The 23,606-nt window shown below is 36.9% G+C and overlaps 1 protein-coding gene across 3 annotated transcripts; it reads left to right on the top strand.

Moving 5' to 3' along the window:
• The first annotated feature begins 1,051 nt into the window (after positions 1-1,051).
• LOC127447844 (SH3 domain-binding protein 4-like) lies at positions 1,052-21,264 on the top strand. 3 transcript variants are annotated; one of them, XM_051709941.1, is made up of 5 exons: positions 1,052-1,144; positions 3,604-3,804; positions 3,890-6,243; positions 15,764-15,952; positions 16,826-21,264. In XM_051709941.1, the coding sequence occupies exons 2-5, from the start codon at positions 3,684-3,686 to the stop codon at positions 17,048-17,050; spliced, it is 2,889 nt and encodes a 962-aa protein (XP_051565901.1). In that variant the 5' UTR covers positions 1,052-1,144; positions 3,604-3,683; the 3' UTR covers positions 17,051-21,264. The 3 variants fall into 3 exon arrangements, with proteins under 3 accessions (XP_051565901.1, XP_051565902.1, XP_051565903.1); XM_051709942.1 differs by lacking the exon at positions 16,826-21,264 and having other exon boundaries at positions 3,890-6,287; positions 15,764-15,904; XM_051709943.1 differs by lacking the exons at positions 15,764-15,952; positions 16,826-21,264 and adding an exon at positions 9,191-9,369.
• The last annotated feature ends 2,342 nt before the right edge of the window (positions 21,265-23,606 follow it).

Raw genomic sequence — 23,606 nt, 5'->3', positions numbered from 1 at the left:
AATCTTTGGACAGATCTTTTGCAGAGTGTATTTCCACATGTACAACACAACAAAGCCAGCTGATTTGAACTGACATGAAGGTGTGTTAGTGCAGGGTTAGCATTGCCCTTCTACAGGAAAGTAGATCCCCAGAAGCAGGACTGCATAACCCTGGATTTGGGGATTAATATATAGGCTACATATACTGTCCATCAAAAAAAATAAAAAAATAAAAATAAAAAACACACTCAGAGGCTTTCAAAGTTACCAAAACACAAAAGCAATCAATACATTAATATGGCTTCTTATGCACTGATGGAGAAAATAGCATCTGCTCACATAGGAGAAGCTTATATAGCCTATAATACTAATTATCAACAAATACGGTTGTACAAACCTGCATCAAAGTCATATGATATCTAGATTTCTATGTCAATCTCTTCTGATTGCATTTTCTTTTATGATATCTATAATGATCAAGGGGCACAATGAAACAACAAAAGGTCTGTAGTATCTTGCCAAGTTTAGCGAAGCCCAATCAAGTTAAAATAAAGTTAACTCTTCTCCAATCGTGACTTTTCTGGATCAACTGCTTACGGCGAATTCCTTGAGTTTAGGCCTACATTATAAATTTGATTTAAAGAAAAATCAATCACATTTAGACAATAAGATGCAAGATACTTTGTTATACTATATGCCCACCAGAGTCCGCCAGATATGTATATTTAGACAAATGGTGCCCAAAACGAAATGTGGTCGAATTTCAGAAAGCGAATTAGGGTTACTTTATTAGGGCCTTCTTAGAACACAATCAGATTATAGACAACTATTAACTGTTAAAGAAGATTTTTTCATTGCAACTGTCCCATCCTCAATAGAGTTAAATGAAATGCATAAAACTAAAATATTCAAATAGTCGTCCACTATATGGAATAAAGGGATATGAAACTTAATGCAATAAAAAATACAGCGTATAAATTATTATGGCAGTCTTAAACTGCTGTTAAAAAGCAACAAGGTGTGTCCATCTTGTTTTCCGGGACTCCTCCTGGCTGATGACATCACAGGGTTCCTCCGCGCAGGAGAGAAGAGACGCGCGCTCTCGATCAGCGCCTATAACGGAGCCGCTCTTAAGCATCAAGTGACTCTACTGCAGCTCCACAAAGTGAGTATAATTTCCACCTTTTGCCCTTTATTTCTACATTTTGTTCCTGTTATTTCTACGAATATCTTTGCATTGCGGATTGCGTCTCCCCAGCTACCAAAACTTGCAACTCCTGCTTTTGTCAATTTAGACCGTGTTAATAATGTTTTTCACCCTGTTTGACACTAGAAACTAGCATGTAAAAAGGAGTCCCTCTTAAATAATATATGCTAGTACTACAGCATTAATGTTTTATTGAAACGTTATGAACATGATGTAAAATTGTAATTAAATTCCTCCTCATAAGTCATCTACATGTAAATTGTGAAATCTGTGTGGATGTACTACAATTAAACAGGCAAATAGCCTACTGCTTTTAATTCTGATCTGACAGCCTGGAAGTATAGCATGTTTGAAAAAAGTTTTTGAATTCCTTTGATGTACACAGGATCTACATAGACTTTACTGCAGTGCTAACGTTTAGATAGTTTTAGCAATTCACATTGTTTAAATATTGTATAAAGCCATGCCACTGTCATGCCTAAAATCCTGAAGGCTTGTAAGACTAGTCCAGTTTGATGTTTATTTAGAAAATTGCCATATAATATGGATAAATGAATATAATTTACATGCCAGTAACAATTAATTTCACAATTCATTCACTGAGATTTTCTTTACGCCACAGACTTCTATGTCCTGTAGCCTGAAGGTGATAGCTCACTTTAATATGATAAGATTGTAAAATTTTGGGAAATGTAACACATCCTCATTTCACAGGCATTTCCTCTGTATTATTGGAAAACAAAAGGCGGAACATTATCGAAACAAAAGTGAAACACAATCGGAAACAAAAGGTGGAACATAATCTTTAGTAGATCCTACAGCCCTATACACACACAGCAACATGAATAAAATAAATAAATAAAAAAAAGTCAACTGTAAGTCACACGTTCATGCTTTCAAGAACATTCTGCCCAGTTCTGCAGCAACAAATCTCTGAATGAGCTGTACTTACTGCAAATAATTTTGTGGTAATGTCTCACATGATTACTCAGTATTACACTGAGATTGATTTGTTCACCTAATTAAATTGTGAGCAAACACTGAAACACTCAGAGTTACTTTAGGGGCTCTAACGTTAGCATGAACAAAGAAATCCTCTGTGAATTACATGCAGTTGCTGGTTGTGAAGACTGCTCTCCTTTTTGCTATTTGAGCCCATATTTGCTGTTTATGTGATGTATTTCTTTGTGGACCGTATAATATTAACATTGATGTTTCAGTGTATATAAAACTGTAATCCTCACCAGTAAGGTAACTCAAACTTAAGTGGCTATTGCTTTCACTTATGGTGAGGTTTTAATGAGATCTACAGGTTTAAAACAAGTGGCAAGCAACAGTGATTGTTTTTGGTGATATCTTATTCTTTCGATCTTTTGGATTGCAACACAGTTCATCTAGTTTCTTAATATGTCAGATTGTCGATTTGTGTGAGACATTCCCAGTACAGCTGGGCATTTTCTCTAAAGGCGCTTTATTGTGTGTGCTTTCTTCCCCAAGGTGGTAGCCATGGAAACCACTGATGTGTATTGCTGGAGGGCCTTTATAGTTCATGATCAGACTTAAGAGGATGCACTCAAACACTATCCTACTTTTGATTACTAAAAGCAAAAAACTTTGATCCTTAGGCTAGTACAGTGTGCACTTGAGCACCTCAGATGAAACATCTATGTTTATGAATAATTCAATCACTTTGTACAAAATGTTAAGCAATCACTGGATAACATTAGTCATTTTGCATAGAATTAAACAAACTTTCTCCTCAATTAAACTAAAAAGAGGAAACTAATGTAGTCTTTGTAAAGCTATACGATTGTAAGGAGTGACTGTGCTAACTTTGAGAACAGGGCCTTTTTTCTCCCTCTGTCTTCAAGAGCATGTTGGTAATAAGGTAAACGTGTCTGGACAAGAGCAAATATTTCTGCCCTTATAATCTTTATTTCAAGACATGTATTGGCAGAGTGTGACCTCTCTAACTTGAAGACAATTTATGAACCTGAATATTGCCTTATGCTTATGGACAGAATCTTTGAATTTGCTCTACAATGGCGTATCTTACTTAAAATGTTGATTAACATTGAAAAAAATTATAATTGTTAACTGTGTATACTTGTATTTTTAATTATTTTTTTCATTCTCTTAATACTGTTTGTTAAAATGTTTCTAACCCCCTTTAAGTCAGAAAAGGATTGTGAATAAATTAGTTTTGCTCAGTATGGTTAACTGTGTGTACTTCAAACATTTGTAATCACTTTCTTAATAATGACTGTTTGTTCAAATTTCTCGAATCGCCTTTCAGTCTGAAAATGACTGTCAATAAATCCGTATTCTGGTTCATCTCTCATCAAACACCCTTAAAGAATATTCAGCAGAAATAAAAAGCTAATTCTTAATGCCCTCTCATTTTTGCTTTATAATAGGTACTATCGAAGGCCACTAATCTCTCATACTGGAAGAGGAAAATGGGAAGAAAACCCTAAGTTCTTTAGGAAAACACACCATGGCTGCCCACCGCATTCGAACAGCAAACAACAACACTGTGCTTCCTCGCTGCAAATCTGAGGGAACACTTATTGATCTCAGTCATGGAATATCAGAGGCCACCCTCACAGATGTTAAAGGTCTCCTCATTTTCACCTCACATAATCGCCATACTGCTAACTTTATGTTTTAATCTAAATCTCATTCACCTCTTTTGTTTTACAGTGCCTTCACCTAGTGCCTTACGACTGGATGCAACCGCCTCATTTGGCTCTGTCAGAGAAGTCATTGCCATTAAGGATTACTGTCCATCCAGCTTTACCACTCTGAAGTTCTCAAAGGGAGACTGTCTTTATGTTCTGGATACATCTGGTGGAGAGTGGTGGTATGCACACAACAGTAAAGAGATGGGCTATATCCCAGCTGCCTACGTCCAACCAATCGATAATCGAGATTCCTCATTCAGTGATAGTGGCATGATTGACAGCCTAGGAGATATTTCTGTGGGAGCCAAAGAAATGGACCTCTCTGAGGAGTGGAAAGGGTCCTCAAAAGCAATAGAATCTCAAAATGGAAATCCTTTTGTTAATAAACGGATGTCTACTAATCCTTTCCTAAATGACACACTTCAAAGCACAGCTGACCAAAATGGTAACCAGTATTCTGCAAGTGTTTTGTTTTTTGATAATTTCTCCCCTCCTATATCAAACACCAGCAGCACTCTTAATATGAATGGATATGGAAGCGGGCTACTTGACACAAACAGTTTCAGCCCCAACTCAGGGATAGGTCCAAGCCTTCGCAGAGACAATCCAATTTTTAAAGGCAAGCGTTGCTATAGCATGTCAGAACTGTCAGTCCTGCAGTCCCTGTCTGACGGACCTCAAACTTCCTTGAGTTTTTTTGGTGGCATGAAATCACCTAAACCTGAGCATTTTCAGAGTCGAGAGGATTTCAAAACGGCATGGTTAAACCACCGTAAACTTACACGATCATGCCATGATCTGGACTCAATAGGACAAAACCCAGGCTGGGGGCAAACCCAGCCCATAGAGACCAACATTGTGTGTAAACTGGACAGCTCTGGTGGCGCCATACAGCTACCAAATACCAGTATCAGCATTCATGTCCCTGAGGGCCATGTTGCACCATGCGACACTCAACAGATATCGTTAAAGGCCCTACTGGACCCACCCTTGGAGCTCAACAATGATAGATGTACTACTGTAAGTCCAGTGGTGGAAGTCAAACTCAGTAACATGGAAACGAAGACCCCAGTCACATTAGAGATGAAGGTGTCTGTTGTGGTGAAGATAGAGAGCCGCAAAACGGCCGAGGTGGTTTGTGTCAGAAGTGACTGTAAGGAAGGGCCTTATGTCCCAATTCCACATGCATACATGTATGGAGACACAGTCCAAGTAACTCTGGACAATTTAGAGCCATGCATGTACGTTTCTGTGGTTGCGCAAGCCCAGGTGGTGGCCCCACACAACACAGTCTGGGAGCATGTTGTAAAAAAGGTCACTCTTGGGGTGTATGGGCCAAAACACATTCACCCATCCTTCAAGGCAGTGATTGCCATTTTTGGGCACGACTGTGCCCCAAAGACATTGCTAGTGAGTGATGTAAAAAAGCACTCACAGTCTACTCTACCTGTTGTCCTGCAGCTCTGGGGGAAGCACCAGTTTGTCCTTGCAAAACCTCAAGACCTTCAGGTTGGTGTGTATTCTAACATGTCCAATTTTGAAGTGAGAACCAATGAACAGGCAAGGACTGTGAGGGGTTTTCAGACCAAACTTGGCAAAGTGGCCAGGATTGTCTACATGATTGTAGCCCGTGATTCTGCAGACATCTCAGACTTTACTTTGCGGGTTCAGGTTAAGGATGAGAAGGAATCCATCCTTGCCCAATTCTGTGTTCAGACCCCACCTGCTCTACCAAAGACAAGTGCAAGGAACTCTGTACAGAGGCGCTTCCTAAAGAAAAAGGAAGTGAACAAAATTGTATTGTCTCCTCTTGCATCGACCGTTAAGTACCCTGTGTTTCAGGACAGACTTGTCAAAAACCTAAAATTTGCTAAGCTGCTGAAAACTGTTATAAGACAGTCCAAAAGTCAGTATTTGCTGGAATATTTTAAAGGTGAAGTAGTGGCGCTTCTGAGTGAGGAAAGAATAAAACTCAAAGGACATTTATGGACCAAAGACTGGTACATTGGATACTATCATGGAAGAATTGGATTGGTCCACGCTAAAAACATTCTTATCATGGGAAAAGTGAAACCTCCACAAATCAAAGGGCCCGATCTTACGACTTCAATACTTTTAGAGCAGATCCTCAAGCCCTGCACGTGCCTGACTTACATCTACGCATCAGTGCGGACAATGCTGATGGAAAACGTGGCAAGTTGGAGAGCTTTTGCTGATGCCCTGGGCTATGTCAATCTGCCTCTGACACACTTCTGTCGGACAGAGCCAGACAGTGAGCCAGAGAAAGTTGCTTCTGTTCTTGAGAGGCTTAAGGAAGACTGCAATGCAGCTGAGGGCAAGGAGAGGAAGTCTTTCCAGAAGGAACTCATGAAGGTATGCACTGATCTGGGAGGACGTAGATTTTCAACTAAATCTGGGTGTGTATTGAGAGTATGTTTTAATAGAAACTATAAAGTTTTTACAGTTCTTGGCACTGACATTTTTTATTAAGCAGTATTTTCCATATGTGCAGCACGTTTGTAGGAATAGCTCTTTAATTGCATTGTGGTTTACAAACAATTCATTAATGCAACCAGCCTGTGTAAAAAGAATATTAATGGTGGTGCTATAGAAGCATTTGGAATGTTGAATACTGGAAATATTAACAAAACAACAAGACACAGCATTAGAAAACAGCAGGTAAACTTAATCACATCAGATTTTCTTATTATTTTCACTGTATTTCTGTGAGAGGAATGGCAAAAAAACATATGTGATGGGAAAAAGACCTCTGATAACAGAATGACATGCTGGGCCTCAGAGAAATTATCTTATATATAAACACATTCATTTATTATTTATAACACTGGTACTGTGAGAGTTTTGGGGGAGGAGAAATGCTTTTGAAAAGAGCAGTAAGTGAACAAGTCAAAATTGTGAAAAACTTGAATATGGTAGTTATGTCCCCTAAAATAGAAATATACTATTACTGACAATTATAAAATCTTCATAATGTGAACATCAGACACTAATAATGATGTATCAACTACTGATAATGTACTTGTGATTGGATCACCTAAGACGGATGTTAATACCAGGTGTAAACAGGGCAATAATCACATCACTAAAATTAAAGGCTTTCGCCAGTATAATTGATCAACATACATAAATAGATTTCTACTCAGTGTAAATTTTTGCTTGTGTATACTTAAATGTGCTCTTCAGGCCAGTGTTTTCTTTCGCTGAAATGAAGCAGGCTACTGTAAATGAATGTCAGGTACTTTAAGACATGTTCTTTTTGGACAGAAATTAAGGAAGGCTTTGTCATGGTCATATGACTGTGACCATCTCAAACTTGACAATGAACCTGTGGGTGAAGACGCCAGAAGACATGAACATGTTGATGGAGGATCTCAGTTGTGCAGATGTTTCCTTTCTTATTGTCAGGGTCTAAACAGAAGCATCAAATATGGAACAAGAGGTGCCCTTAACTACACAAACCACAAAAATCTTTGAAGCTCCAAAAATCACATAAATCAGCATAAAGTTAAACCATAAAACCCCAGTGGTTTAATCCATGTCTTCAGAAGAAATATGATAAGTGTGGGTGAGAAACAGATCAATATTTAAATCCTTTTTTTCTATACATTTTGCGCATTCAATCTCCACTTTAACTTTCAGTTTCACATTAACATTCACATTCATCCAGATCATCCATTCTTCTTGTGTTTTTGGTGAATCACATTCTTCATGCATATCGCCCCCAACTGGGCAAGGAGTAGAATTTCTAGCAAAAAAGGACGTAAATATTGATCTGTTTCTCACCATCACCTCTTATATCACTTCTGAAGATATGGATTAAAACACTGGAGTCCTATGGATTACTTTCATGATGGCTATATGTGCTTTTTGGCACTCATTCACTTGCATTGTATGGACCTACAGAGCTGAAATATTCTTCTAAAAATCATAATTTGTGTTCTGCAGAAGAAAGAAAGTCATACACATCTGGGATGGCATGAGAGTGAGTAAATAATGAAAGAATTTTCATTTTTGGGTGAACTATCCCTTTAAGTGAACCCCTCTGAACTTGTTTTGAATTTTTGATTCCTTTAGTCTCCCATTTCCCTTAGGCTATTGTTAGAGCAGAAAGAGAGGTTCTCTCTAAAACAGTGATTTCTGACCTGAGTTTATAAACAGAGTAATGCAGACCAAATGGTTGGCTCTTAAAAAAGGGACATCAAAAGGGACAGTCAAGAGTAAAGATGAGTAATATCATGAAATTAGATTTTGGAGAAGAAGAGTTAAAAAGAGAAACATGCATTGATAGCATTCAAGTAATGTTGTGCTCAAAATGATTTCTGCATATGGTAAATGCATATGGTATCATGAATTAACAATGAACAATATACAGTATTTTTAAAGTACTTTTTAATCTTTGATAATGTTAGTTAATTAAAAAAAATGTTCATTGTTAGTTCATGCTAGTTCATAGTAGGGGGTGGGCATTTTGGTCATTTTGTCTACTCGAGTACTCTGACTAATTACTCGAGTACTTGTCGAGTACTCGAGGGGCGATTACATGTTCATAACTGTATATATAATAACATGTCTGACAAACGTCTATGGCTGCTGCATTGTGCCTTGTTGTTGCAGTGTATCGTCTATTCATTATTATAGGCTGTTATAAAATAATATGTTACAAAATAGAGCCCGTCCGATATGGGATTTTTGAGACCGATACGATACCGATTTTAGAGAGGGAAAATTCACTGATTACCGATATGGTGGCCGATATATTTAATTTTTGAGCTGGAATGAAAACAGACCTTTTCTATGTGGATTTCTCACAGATTTTGCACCGATATGACTATGCAAAGTACACAGAAGGCTGCTTTCTTAAACAAATATTTTTATCAAAGAATATTTGACATTATTATTATACATTGCCAACAAATTCTAGAAATGAACACTGAGAAAATAAAGAATAAATACAAATACAATAAATAGCTTAATAAACATCAGTACTGTATCTTTAGTATCAGAATCAGAATCAGCTTTATTGCCAAGTATGCTTACACATACAAGGAATTTGTCTTGGTGACAGGAGCTTCCAGTGTACAACAATACAAAAGCAATACAAAAACAGCAGCAAGACATAGATAATAATAAAAAAATAACAAATAAAAAATAATTATTCACATACATACAGACACACACATACATACATACACACATACACATGGGAAGTGCAAATCTAATACAATCTGTTATGTACAGTGTAAATACAAATCTGTTATGTACAGTGCAAATGTTTTTTTTTTGTTTGTTTTTTTTTCAGAGGAATGAAATGGCAGAAGAGGTTGGATGTGTTGGATAAATATATGAAGACTAAACTGTGTATTGCACATAGTTATTGCTCAATGGGGCAATTTAACTGTTCATGAGATGGATAGCCTGAGGGAAAAAACTGTTCCTGTGCCTGATGGTTCTGGTGCTCAGAGCTCTGAAGCGTCGGCCAGAAGGCAACAGTTCAAAAAGGTAGTGGGCAGGGTGAGTGGGGTCCAAAGTGATTTTTCCAGCCTTTTTCCTCACTCTGGAAGTGTATATTTCTTGAAGGGGGGCGGGGGGCAACCAATAATCCGCTCAGCAGTCCGAACTGTCCTCTGTAGTCTTCTGATGTCTGATTTCGTAGCTGAACCAAACCAGAGAGTTATTGAAGTGCAGAGGACAGACTCGATGACTGCTGAGTAGAACTGTATCATCAGTATTACTGTTTAGTATCATTTAAATGCTGACCATTAAAATAAAGAATAAATAAAAATAAAATAAATAGCTAAATAAACATCAGTACTGTTTAGTATCAGTCAAATGCTGACCATTAAAATAAAGAATAAATAAAAAATAAAATAAATAGCTAAATAAACATCAGTATTACTGTTTAGTATCAGTCAAATGCTGACTATATTATTACTGCCAAGTCAAGATAAAAGCGGCAGCGGTGTTACACCGTATTCTGCTATGCAAGTTCAGGGGAAACTTTCAACAGTGGAAAACCAGACTTTTAAATATTACATTTTATAAATGCAATGACTGGAATTGTTCGGTTGAAGGGGGTACCAAACTGTGAATCCTGAACAAAACAGTTTGGTGAATACATGTTTACACATTAGCTTCCACTCAGCTGACAATAATGAAAGTAGCTACGTGATTAGCTAGTTAGCTATAAGCTCATTGTCATGGAGAGTAAAAGATGGACATTGTTTATTTTACTTTCCAGCATTGTGTCTCACCAACTAGGTAATAACATAGCATGAAATCAACACTCATCAGACACAATCCACCACAGCACCGTTGTCTGCTGAGCTGCAAAAAGATGCTCTGATGTTTACCTTTCAGTCTGCTACATTACTGACTGCACTGATGAACTATAGCTGGCTAACAGCAAACAGACATGAGTGACATGGTTGTCAGGGAGAGGGTTAATGTTATATTAGTTATATTGAAAAGGGAAAACGATGGGGTCATTGTTTATTAAGTTTCCAGTATGTATTTCACAAACTAGTTAACTTACCGAGACACAGCTCAACTCCGCCCTCTCTGCAGGGCCACCGTCAGTTCAGCTCTGTAAACAATGGAGTTGGAGCATGCACTGCTGGACAAACTACGCTATAACACCAATTCTAAAGCATTGTTTTCTGCATTATATGTTCTGAAAAAAAGTTTTCATATCAGCGCATATCGGTAAAATATACGCTGATACCGATATATCGGTGAAAGGCTAATATCGGTCGGGCACTATTACAAAATATACAAAAATTCAAAATATAATGCATCATATTTTATCATTATGTGAAGATTCGCTGTCCAACTCTGAAAGAATGTGCCCAACGCACGTCTGTCTGTTCTTCCTTCAGGTTACCATATTAATCTTAATAAGCACGCACTGGTTTTTTTAGTGACTGTCTGAACCATCTATTTTCAAATAACAGGAGATGCCATAACCATTGCATTTTTAATATGCGTGTTAAATTGAAGTTCAGTTTGAAGACGCTGCATTATGTTCCATTTAGCTGCGCTCTGTCTAGCTCTGTCTAGCTGTTTGAAACACTCGCCTGCTGTATATGCATTGCTTCAGCACGTTGAGTCCACTGCCACACGGACTTGGTATGTATGTGTGTGTGTGTCCCCAAATGTTCACTCTTGTGAGGAAAGCAGCGATGCTGTGGTTCATGAAGCGTTCCATTCAACTCAGAGAGTCTGAATTTCAACCTTTCAGCTGGGGAAAGTGCAATGGAATGACACTTTATATTGGACATCTAACTTGGAAACTCGTGCAGAAATCTTTAACTCCCATTTCGTAGAGATGCAGGTGTGTGTTACTTCACGCAGGGCAGGGAGGTTTACGGTCAGTGACAAACATTTACTTTTATTAAATAATATCCATAATATCCATAAAATGAGTTCTTACATGAAATTACAATAAAACGTGTTTAGCAAACGTTTTGCAGAGACAGGTGTTCAAAACACGGTTAATTACACTCTCTTTTGATTATCGTAACGTTAGCATTGCAGTGTTGTATCAGTTTGGTTGCTATGAGACGTTTCTGACAATCAATGTACCCCTCAAAACCACAACGTAATCAATCTCAAAATTAAAAATAAGCTCCCTCATGGTTTGTGTGTTTAGTTGTCAGGTAATTGTCACTGGATTTCAAATTAAGTGAAAAGTCACATCATGTATGATCACTATTGATCATCGTTTTCATGATCGATCATTGCTGCCATGTCCGAGTACTCGAGTATTCGTGCCCATCCGTAGTGCACAGCTACATAATATGTTAGATTTTCTTTACATTATTATATTATTTAGTGTTGTCAGTATGACATATAGCCTATACGCAATTTTGTTTGAAGGGTTATATTGGCCAAATGTTTAACTAAATGTTAGTAGTTTCACTATTGCCGGTAGACATCTATGTCTGTATAAGCTTTCATATTTAAAATCATCCATATAACAAAAGTTATTTTCTCTCCGGAAGCTTCAAAGTTTGGTGTTTATTTGAAATACTGGATATATGCATTGTTTTGTATTTTATCTCCACGAAACTGCTCTGCTTGTGCCATATTGTATTCAACCACTGCAGGATACATAAAAATAAGCATTTTCTTATTTGTATTCTAGTCATCTCAAGTAATATTTTATAACAATATAAAGTATGTGTTTAGCGACTGAAAATATCTGTCTGTAATTGTATAATTATTCTCTTGTCTTATAGAGATGTTGTTTCATAGATGTGCAGAAGCAGTCATCGGCATGTAATAATCATTAATGTATGAATCAAATAAATGCTTTATATTTCTCTGTCCCTCTGTGATATACTTGACAGAGTATAAGACATGTTATACTAAAATAAGATTTTAATCCCAAATCAAATTAAAGAAGAAATAGGACTGTGTATGTTCTCAAAACAGAATCAAACGAATGATAATTAAAAACACATTTAGGCTAATAGTCATCCATACCAAACAAATTCACTCCAAATACTCAGCAACCTCTCATAATCTTTAGAAGACTAAAATCCCTTATGCTCAAAAGTTATAGTACACTATATTATACTACTAATATAAAAAAAAAAAAAGTTGAAGAGATTTTTTATTAACTTTTTATTTACACACAGCTCTACATTCTGAACATGCTGAATAAAATGTTCAATCATGGCTCTTAACATTTTAAATCGATTAAAACCTGGATTTAATCCATTGCGTAATGGATGTCCGTGACGTAGTAGATGAAATCCACTATGTCATCACGATACAGTCCGCAGCAAGGACTTCTTGAAACAATTTGCTACATAGCACAGTGTGAACGTTAAATTGCAAATGCTGTCATTTAATTATATAAATATTCTGTATAGTTTACATGTAATACACGCTTCAAAGTGGATTTGTGCTGTGCTCTGTCATCTCAAACAATGCTAATGATTCTCAGTGTCTGCTTCACACATTCATTTTAAGCACGCAGCTCAAATGCAGACTGATTGCATCCTTTCGCAGTCTAATAATCAGACTAGGATAGTTCACGAATTTAATTTGATTAATTGTCCATTTCAGTGTAAAAGGAGTAACAAAGCACACGATTAAATAAGCTTGTGAGCATTTGAAAGCAACTGTGTGTCAGACAGTGTGCGGGTACCAAATTAAGTCGGTGCTCGGTAGTACCGGTACTGTAAAAACACTGGTATCATTACATCTTTTTCATTTTAGTACCGACTTGGTACCAAAGTACTGGTACTTTTGACAACATTAGAGAAGGCAATAAGAAAACAACACCACCTTAGCATATTTGTCTACAAAATAAACAAACTAGGGAATAACTAGAATAATTACCAACACTTGATCTTTTACCATTCAATTTTGAAGTGATCACAAGTTTGAATGTTCTGTCTGCTCATTTTTTTTTTTTTTTTACTAGTTAGAATAACCTGAAGCTTCTAGTTCCACTTGCATTGTCATGGTTTACTTCCCTGTTTTACTGTATATGAGGCATTAGCATGAATTTGGATTTTGTGATTGTCAAAATTCAGAGATAACAGAGTCTAGAGACAGAAGGTATTGTTGGGCTTTCTGTAACAGTTCTGTCTCTGGAGGGTTTACTTAATAAGTTCCTGAATCCTGTGACAGGGGGCAGAGGTGAGACACCCCAGGAAACAGGTTTACATGAAAGACCTTATCTTTCTTCTGCTAAAGAACACAGTCTTTGTGTACACAGTGGGGTTCATTCACACACAGTAAGCTTTTTTTTTTTTTTTCTCTCAGGATAATCTCACTACACTTAGGAACACATGTTTAACAATGAGAAGTGTGATTTTATTTTCAGTCTTAAAATATTTTCTCCTATCCCAGCATAATATGTAGAGATAAATATAAGTAATCCATTTGTTGGTTGATTTGACTGAAAAGTGATTTTCACTGTTGCTCTGTGGCACTTTCAAAACATTGCTCTTTTAATCTGAGCATGCCGACCAGCCAGACACAGCAACATTGGCTCAACTAATGGTTTGTATTTGAGCCCAAAGTATCTGTCCAACAAATGGCAGATAGGGGGAGTGTTCAGGAAACCTACATTAAAACAATTAGTTATTCTTGCAATTCTGTTTGATGACGCACATGGTACACTTCAGCATTTATACAACAAGATCATATCTGCACCCAGATACATACAGTCACTGGTTGTATGACAGGCGAATAGTGTTATTTGTGCTGATCACATGGTCTTTCTATTATTGTAGCACAGTCAGTTTGTTTATACATCATCTTTATCTTACAAGTTGTCCTTATTTTAACACTGGCTGAACGTACAAGCCAAAGACATACTTTCCTGTTTGTTGTTATGAGAACTAGCATCCTTTAATATCAGGCAAACCATCCAAGACTCTCGCTATCTCATTCCTCTCTTTGGAGTCAGTCCTTAAGCAGGTCTTCTGGGGCATCAGCGCTGTGTTCCTCCCCCTTTGTCTCTGAGCAGACTTCCTGTCATTCCAAGCATTCCAAGCCATGGAACTGGAATCAGAGATTAGTGGGTTCAGGGCGTGTAACGTGTGCTTTTGAACATTTGCTGCTGCTATGTGTCTGTGCTTGTGAATGAATATTTGAATGTATGAAGAACACCTCCACTGTTGTACTAATTGGTGTTTTAATACTGGATTAGATTCAATGATGGCATGTACACAGATTTCCATGATTCTTTGTTGTATAAAAAGTTCTACCAAATAATACAGCTAATACAGTTTCAGACATTAAGGGTTGAATAGTGAATGTCATATATTCACAAAGTGCAGAGAAGTCCACAATGATTTTTTTTATTTTATTATTATTTTATGTCACGACAAACTCTCTGGGAAAAAATGAGGCCACGTAAATGAGGCAGAACACTTGCCAATAGAACAACCGGATACTCCTCCCAAACATTTTCCCTTGTCCAATTCGCTTTCATTATATTGTGCTCATAAGAGCCTGCACGTCGCTTCTTCCCTGGATATCAGCACTTTTATCAAAGCATCCTGTATGATAATTTGAGCTGTTGACTGGTCCAGTTTTTCTTAAAGGGACAGTACATCCAAAACTAGTGGAAAATGTTGTCATCATTTACTCACCCTCATAATGTTCCTAAACCGAATTACATACTTTCTTCCATGGACCACAAAATGACATGTTAGGCAGAATGTTATCCTTAGTCACCATTGACTTTCTTGCATTTTTGTTCATTCAATGAAAGTGAATGGAGACTGATTCTAACATTATGCCTTACATCTCTTTTTGTGTTCCACACATGAAAGGAAGTCATATGGCTTTGGAATAACAAGAGGGTGAGTAAGTGAAAACAGAAATTTCATTTCTGGGTGAACTATCCCTTTAAGCTGTGCTTAGCAACCAAATAGCAAAGTCATTCTTAATTGTAAAAGACATTGTATGGGATTCTGAAGGCAGAACTCAACATGAGTACACAAAACTCCACAAACTACAAAGCTGGTTTGAGATAGGACAGACCAGTTGACAACATTACCTGCAGTACTTTAATTTAAATTATTTTTTGAGGGCTTTTAGCCAAACCATGTGTTTGCATAGAGATGAATTTCATAAATTGTCATAGATACATAATTTTTATGAGCTGATTTTCTGGCATGATCATTTTGTTTGAGCATGCCAGGGCATTGTAAACAATATTGCATGCCTGGTTCTCACATTGACCATCTGCAAAAGAAAAAAGAAAAATTCACAAGTAAGCTTATAACTGCATTCCAAAATGCAACATTAGCCAATTTGTGACTATACAAGGTGACATAAAGCAGAGAGCATACTAGCTGAGGAATTATGTGATAATAAACAGATGGTGTGACTATCTATCATTCAGGCACTTCTGAAGATGGACTGTCAGGGCCTGGTGGCACGGCTGGTCATGGACTTTGTGCTGCTGACCACAGCGGTGGAGGTGGCGGGCCGCTGGAGGGAGCTTGCTGAAAGACTGGCTAAAGTGTCCCGGCAGCAGATGGAAGCGTATGAAGCTCCACACAGAGACTGCAGGGGACAGCTGGACAGTGAGGTAAAGACCTCAATCAAAGCATCAAATCAAGACTTACTATCAGAGGGAATATCTTTGAACCGAGTCTTGTATTTAATAGTTTGAGGTTTTCAGTTTCACATGCTATTCAATAAAAACATTCTATTCATTCACTCACCCTCATGTTATTCCAAACCCAAATTACTTTCTTTCTTCAGTGGATCACAAAAGAAGATGTTAGGCAGAACAACTGTATCAGTCACCTTTCACTTTAAATGTGTGGAGAAAAAAAGAGGCAATGAAAGCGAATGGTGACTGAGGCTGTCATTCTGCCTAACATCTCTTTTTGTGTTCTATGGAGGAAGGAAATTCAAACAGGTTTGGAACAACATGAGGGTGGATAATGTGGATTGAAGGTATGATTTCATATCACACTGCCTTTTCCAACTAGGCTTCTTTGACTAACTGCCTGCATTGAAGTCAGCAAGTTGCTCCAAATCTCCCTTTCTTAATGGATAAAGGACAATGTCCAAGAGAGATAAGCACACAGCTGGTGTGAGTAGTGCAGCAGAAATTTTGTGAGCCTATAAGGTTTAAAACAGGTTCAGTGTTTATAACAGGAAATCCATTGGTCATAATTACTGTGCTTTCATCAGAACAGCTTTTAAACTTTAAAGGAGAAACTTAAAAAGTTTGACCAACATTGCTGGGATGATAAGCTTCTAGCATCTTTGTATTTTATTTGCATAAAAAAATAGTTTACAGAGGAAGTTATTTCTGTTCTGGGAACTGAATTCAGGACATCTGGGTGAAAAAACGATATTATGACCATTACACCGTAAGTTAAACCTGTCTGATGGATAGAACACTTTGTATATTTTGGCAAAGTTTTGTAAATCTCTTTCTCTCAATAAGGCCATGTGGAAACCTGCGTATGACTTCCTGGTCACATGGGTGGCCCAGATTGGAGACAGCTATAGGGATGTGATTCATGAACTTCATGCAGGCTTGGACAAAATGAAGAACCCCATCACCAAGCGCTGGAGACACATCACTGGCTCCCTCATCCTTGTAAACTGCCTGGATCTCTTACGGAGCTCTGCCTTCAGCACCTCGCCTCAAGATGACAGTGCCATTTAAGGAGTACCCTAATGACTAACTTTTAACGAGGCCCAAATACACCTGATGTTAATGTAACTTTAATACATACACTAGCGGCCAAAAGTTTGGAATAATGTACAGATTTTTATGTTTCGGAAGGAAATTGGTACTTTAATTCACCAAAGTGGCATTCAACTGATCACAAAGTACAGTCAGGACATTACTGATGTAAAAAAACAGCACTATCACTATTTGAAAAAAGTCATTTTTGATCAAATCTAGACAGGCCCCATTTCCAGCAGCCATCACTCCAACACCTTATCCTTGAGTAATAATGCTAAATTGCTAATTTTGTACTAGAATCACTTCCCATTATATCAAACACAGTTGAAAGCTATTTGGGTCGTTAAATGATGCTTAACATTGTCTTTGTGTTTGTTTTTGAGTTGCCACAGTATGCAATAGACTGGCATGTCTTAAGGTCAATATTAGGTCAAAAATGGCAAAAAAAAGAATCAGCTTTCTCTAGAAAATTGTCAGTCAATCATTGTTTTGAGGAATGAAGTCTATACAATGCTTGATATAGCCAAAATACTGAAGATTTCATACAAAGGTGTACACTACAGTCTTCAAAGACAAAGGACAACTGACAAGGACAGAAGGAGATGTGGAAGGCCAGATGTACAACTAAACAAGAGGATAAGTACATCAGAGTCTCTAATTCGAGAAATAGATGCCTCACATGTCTTCAGCTGACAGCATCATTGAATTCTACCTGCTCAACACCAGTTTCATGTACAACAGTAAAGAGAAGACTCTGGTGCAGGCCTTATGGGAAGAATTGCAAAGAAAAAGCCACTTTTGAAACAGAAAAACAAAAAGAAAAGGTTAGAGTGGGCAAAGAAACACAGACATTGGACAACAGAATATTGGAAAAGAGTGTTATGGATCTTAACCCCACTGAGCTTTTGTGGGATCAGCTAGACTGTAAGGTGCATGAGAAGTGCCCGACAAGACAGCCACATCTATGGCAAGCGCTACAGGAAGCGTGGGGTGAAATGTCAGCTGAGTATCTGGACAAACTGACAGCTGGAATGCCAAGGATCTACAAAGCTGTCATTGCTGCACATGGAGGATTTTTTGATGAGAACTCTTTAGTATAAGAAGTTCTGAAAAAAAAAAATGTTTTACAAATTGTAATAGTAATTTTTCACGTTCACTGACTATACATTGTGATCAGTTGAATGCAACTTTGGTGAATAAAAGTACCAATTTCTTCCCACAAGAGCAAAATCTGTACATTATTCCAAACTATTGGCTGCCAGTGTATTTGTTTTCTTAATTTCACTACTTTACCACAACTTTCTCACCCCAACCAAAAGTCATTGTTTATTATTATTATTATTATTATTATTCAAAACAGCTGTTTTTACACCCTTTTATGTTTGTACAGCACAGCAAATTGTACATCTAAACCATGTGGATTTAATACAAAAAACAAGGGCCTTTATCTCATGAATACTGTATATATAAACTTTAATGTGAATAAGATATGACTCTTGTTAAGAATAATCATTTTTTTAATTACTCAAATGCAAATCTTAATGATTTTATACTTGTATATTTTGTAAAATTGTTTCCACAAATATTGTATTGTATTGACTTCCTCATTTGTTTTGTGATGCCAACACACTGTAGGCTAAAATTGCTAGAAAAGTTACAATTTCCTGTCTGTATTAGGCTGCAGTGTTGTGGTCTGTTGCAGTTCTACTAATAGTTTGAATTAATGCTTTTTAAGGGAAAGTAAAAAGTATTTTCATGATAAAGTAAATAAAATGAAAGATAAAACCTTATCAATTCAAGTCAAATATAGTAGGCTGGCTAACGCAGATACATCATCAGGTTAATTACGTGAATGTCACTGTCACCTGTAAACATTAAATATAACAAAAACACTTACACTAGCGCTTGAGTAAAATAAAACATATGCTCATCAACTGACTCAACTAAAAAAACTGATTAAAATTTTACCTTTCAGAAAGCTGTAGGCATGAAGACAACATTTGGCTTAGAGAATTTGTTGAGTTGTGTTATGACTTTCATTAATTTCCTGATAAACTACATTTGACGATTCTGACTGGCTATAGCTGGTTGTGTTGCTTGTTAACTTTTATTTATAATGGGCACTAATTATTACAAGAAGAAACACATGTAAACCAAACATTTTTAATAGACAAATGACCTCAGTGGGACAGAAATCGCCATATATTGAAATTATGAACTACAGTTTTCTGAGCGCCCCCTGCAGGATACATTCATTAGCAGCATTTGTCATTCCTCAGGGCCTGGCGGACTTTATTCAACATTACAAAAAAAAGATTTTCATATAAATTTTATATTATTTAATCAGTACTAAAAAAAAAATATGTTATTAAAAAATAGAAAAAAAATACTGAAAAACCTGTAGCAAGGGCCTGTGTGCTGACATTTTCTATGTACTTCATTCTCACTCAATATTGATCTTATTCACATTATTTATTTTTGATGTGATTGAAAACGAGTCTCTTCAATTGTATGCACTGTATAAAGCTGTATAAAGCTCCTAGATCACATCTATTTTCCACAACTCATGTTAATGGAGTCTATGCCTTTTTTATGTTTTGTAAGCGGAATTGTCCAAAATACATTAAACAACAGAACAACCCATTGAGGAGTAAATCTATCCCATACTGCATTGTTGTCATTTCCATCAAAGGTTAAGGATGGCACTACTGTGAATAAGGTCCCAAAACATTAAAGGAATAGTTTGCCCAAAAATGAAAATTCTCTCAGCATTTACTCACCTTATGCCATCCCAGAAGAAACAAAGATTTTTAGAAGAATATCTCAGCTCTGTAGGTCCCTACAATGCAAGTAAATGGTGGACAGAACTTTGAAGCTCCAAAAAGTGCATAAAGGCAGCATAAAAGTAATCCATACGACACTAGTAGTTAAATCCATGTTGTCAGAGGTGATATGATAGGTGTGGGTGAGAAACAAATCAATATTAAAGTAATTTTTTCACTATAAATCTCCACCTTTGACCAGCCCCAACCGATATGCACAAAAATGTGAATTGCCAAAAAAATAAAAAAGAAGAAGAATGTGAAGTGAAAATGAAAGTGGAGATTTATAAGAAATACTTTTCTCATCATATCACTCAAGAAGATATGGATCAAACCACTGGAGTCAAATGGATTACTTCTATGCTGCCTAAATGTGCTTGTTTTGTGCTTCAAATTTCTGGCCACCATTCACTGGCATGGACCTACAGAGCTGAGATATTCTTCAAAAATTATTTGTTTGTGTTGTGCAGAATAAAGAAAGTCACACACATCTGGGATGGCCTAATGGTGAGTATAAATGATGAGAGAATTATAATTTTTGGGTGAAATATTCATTTAAAAGTTTAAATCCTAATACATGTTGGTTCATGGGGGATATTCAGCTAAAACTGCAGACCAGTCATAAAGCCTTCCTTTCCAAAGGCCGTCAAAGTATAGGCATGCTTTCTATAATTTTAACATGTTTCAGAAGGAGTTTTCATCATTGAGTAGATCTACTCTAAATATGACCTGTCGCGCCTCCTTTTGATATTGATCTCAGTAAGTACCTGAGAATTACTTTAATTAGGGTCAAATATAGGATGTACACAAAATGACCAAAAGCAAGCTTGTACTACTTTTATGCTTTTCTCTGGCTGATAAATGTGCAATAGCCTAGATTTTATGGGCTCTAAATGTCATTCCAGTTCTTCATTTTCTGTCACAGAAGTTGGAGTAACCACAGAGGCTACTAAAAACACTGCAACATGACATAACACTTAGATATTGTTCTCATCCCTGAAAGCACATAGCATTCAGTATAAATTTCAGTATAAATTTGGATGATTTTGCTCTTTGAAAATGCACATTATGGACTGCATAAACGTGAATTACTTTTTTTTTTTTTTACACAATGATTATTCTTGTTGGTCACTCCTAAATCAGCTGTGGTTCTTTCTGTATTATATGAAAAATAAAAAATTATTGTTAGCATTGACACAGTGTTGGGAAAAGGAGACAAGACCTGTAGCTACTGTTATTCTACATACATCAATAGCTATACAATTACAAAAAAAAAAAAAATATATATTTGTTTTTCTTTTTTTTTTCTTCTTTTTTTTTAACTGTTCTCCTTTGATATGCCACATCCTAATGGCTTTGTTTGACAAAAACGACTATGAAATAAATTCTCACTTTTTTGTCACAGTGTAAGTGTAACAATGAACATTATTTTAAGCTGTGAATTCATTTTCTTGGTGCCTGCTGCAAGTTTCACAAACCTCAAGTACTTGCTCTTTGTGAATTCCATTCTTATCACTTTAGCATAATTTTTCTCACTGCTTGACAGGCCCCTCTCAACAAAAATTATGACCAAAACAGTCATCCCTGTGGGTTTAACAAAAATGTGCTAAATCTGCCCTTACTGCAGACACTGGCATGCAGACTGCATAGTTCACTATCACAAGCCTTTCACCAGTGCCCTTGCACACTCGGTCACTCTCTCTCACACACACTCTGGGGGGACCAATATATGAGCTAAAAGGACATGAATGGTGTTTGTGCATGTGCTCCTATATTGAATATCTACATATACTGTAACTGAGAACATTTTGTTCAGTTGTGACTGGTACTCCAAAGATGCATGAGTCTAAGAATGAATGTGTGTGCTTGCTGTTATTTGTTATTTGCATTAATTAAGAGTGTTACTCCTCGGGTCAGTAAGCACTGGAGATTTGTCCTCAGTTATGTTGAGGAAGACAAACACAAATGACTTGCTCAACACAATGCTTCATCTTTCTCCCTCTGCATGCTTATGCCAAAAAGAGATACACAGAAATTGTCTGTTGTTGTACAGTTTCAACCAATCAATTCAACTTTGAAGATACTGGAGCAGTCCATGACTGAATGTTACGTTTTAAGTCTGTAGAATTTAAGGACTATTTAAATGGCAAACAGCAAACGCAGTCACAAGGCCCATTTTTATTCACACTATTCAAAGGCTGTGTCTCGTTTGGATGGCCCAGTTGTCGGCCGCATACGTCATTGAGGCTGTCTCGTTTCAGAAAAGCGAGTAGGACACTTCGAATGCAGTCTTAGAATGCGACCTTCTTTCACGGGAATTCGGAGGATGCATGAGGTGTATCCTTTGTGGGCACTCACAACCCATAATTCTTTGCTTCAACATAAATGTCAAAAAAAAAAAAAAAATTACGCCAATTTGCCCATAAATATGATGTTCAAACGCAAGGAATGTTAATACCCAAAGTTGAAGTTCCTCAGTAGATGGGTGCAGAGTATATAATATGTATAATTATATTAATATATAATTAAAATAAAGTATTAGACTAAAAATACACCTGTAAAATCTCATTTCTTTTCTCTTTACATCATTATAACTCTCCTAAAATTTACCTCATACATTCCCTTCCAGAGGGACTTTGTTCCCTTCTCACTCAAAGAACTCGCGCTTGTTAAAGAGTGGCGTGCTGTCATAGCAACCATGTTCCGTTCCGTTTCCGTTTGTCCTACGAAGGCCGTATTGTTTAAACGAGATTTGTTTAAAGGAGGACACTCGGTATACTGCAGCCTTCAAAGGACGTGTCCTACCTAGCAAACAGCCTTCCAAACGAGACACAGCCAAAGAATCATTTGTTCCTGGATACTTCTCCTCAGGACAAACAGTTAATATGTGTTTTACCTAATATATTAAAGACAATCAACACAACAAGAGCTGAATTTGTTGTGCTGAAAGTTTAAAATCACAAACCCTGTTAGATAGGAGCTGAAATCCATGAAAAGAATCATACACATGTTGATTGGAGAACTTCAACTTTAATTAGGGTTTAAACAAGTTCTAGACAGACAGACAGACAGACAGGCGGGCAAACAGACAGACAGACAGACAGACCTTGTTTTCACATATATGCTACTAATTGTGGACAATAGCAGCAATATATGCAGGTTTTCAACATTTATTTTGTTGGTAGACAGATAAAGGCATCAAAAGTGGGGGAAAAATTGCATGTTTAATCTGGTCTGTATTTATGTAGTATAGCAAGACGTGTTACAACTGTACTCTGTCTACCCTACTAACTATATTTAATATTATCAGTGGATAGATAGGCTACTTGGGCAGATTTTTTCAATATGCTACAAATGCGTCAATTATTTAAAGGTGCAGTGTGTAAGAATCAGAAACCCTTGTTATTAATGATACCTGTGGTCGTTAAGTGAACTGCAGCCAGCTACCTGTTGCTCGTGCTCGTGATCGCGCTCGTGCACACACTCCATAGGGACGCGCGAGCGAGCATCTGCCAAAACAATGACATATTGTACAAAGAGACTGAAGTGATCCACCGGCATCATGCTGACAGATGAGGTAGCATAATTAAAATTACACAGTTATGACTGTTTTACTACAAACTTTGAAACAACATTAAAACTACTTATCAGCTAACATAGCATACTGATACACACAAACAGCTACATACAACTTAACTATACCAGACAGT

The sequence above is a fragment of the Myxocyprinus asiaticus genome, chromosome 11, assembly GCF_019703515.2.
Source record: "Myxocyprinus asiaticus isolate MX2 ecotype Aquarium Trade chromosome 11, UBuf_Myxa_2, whole genome shotgun sequence".
NCBI classification, from domain to species: Eukaryota; Metazoa; Chordata; class Actinopteri; order Cypriniformes; family Catostomidae; genus Myxocyprinus; species Myxocyprinus asiaticus.
The sequence above is the reverse complement of the archived record's forward strand: the minus strand, read 5'-3'. Positions and strand labels throughout refer to the sequence as shown.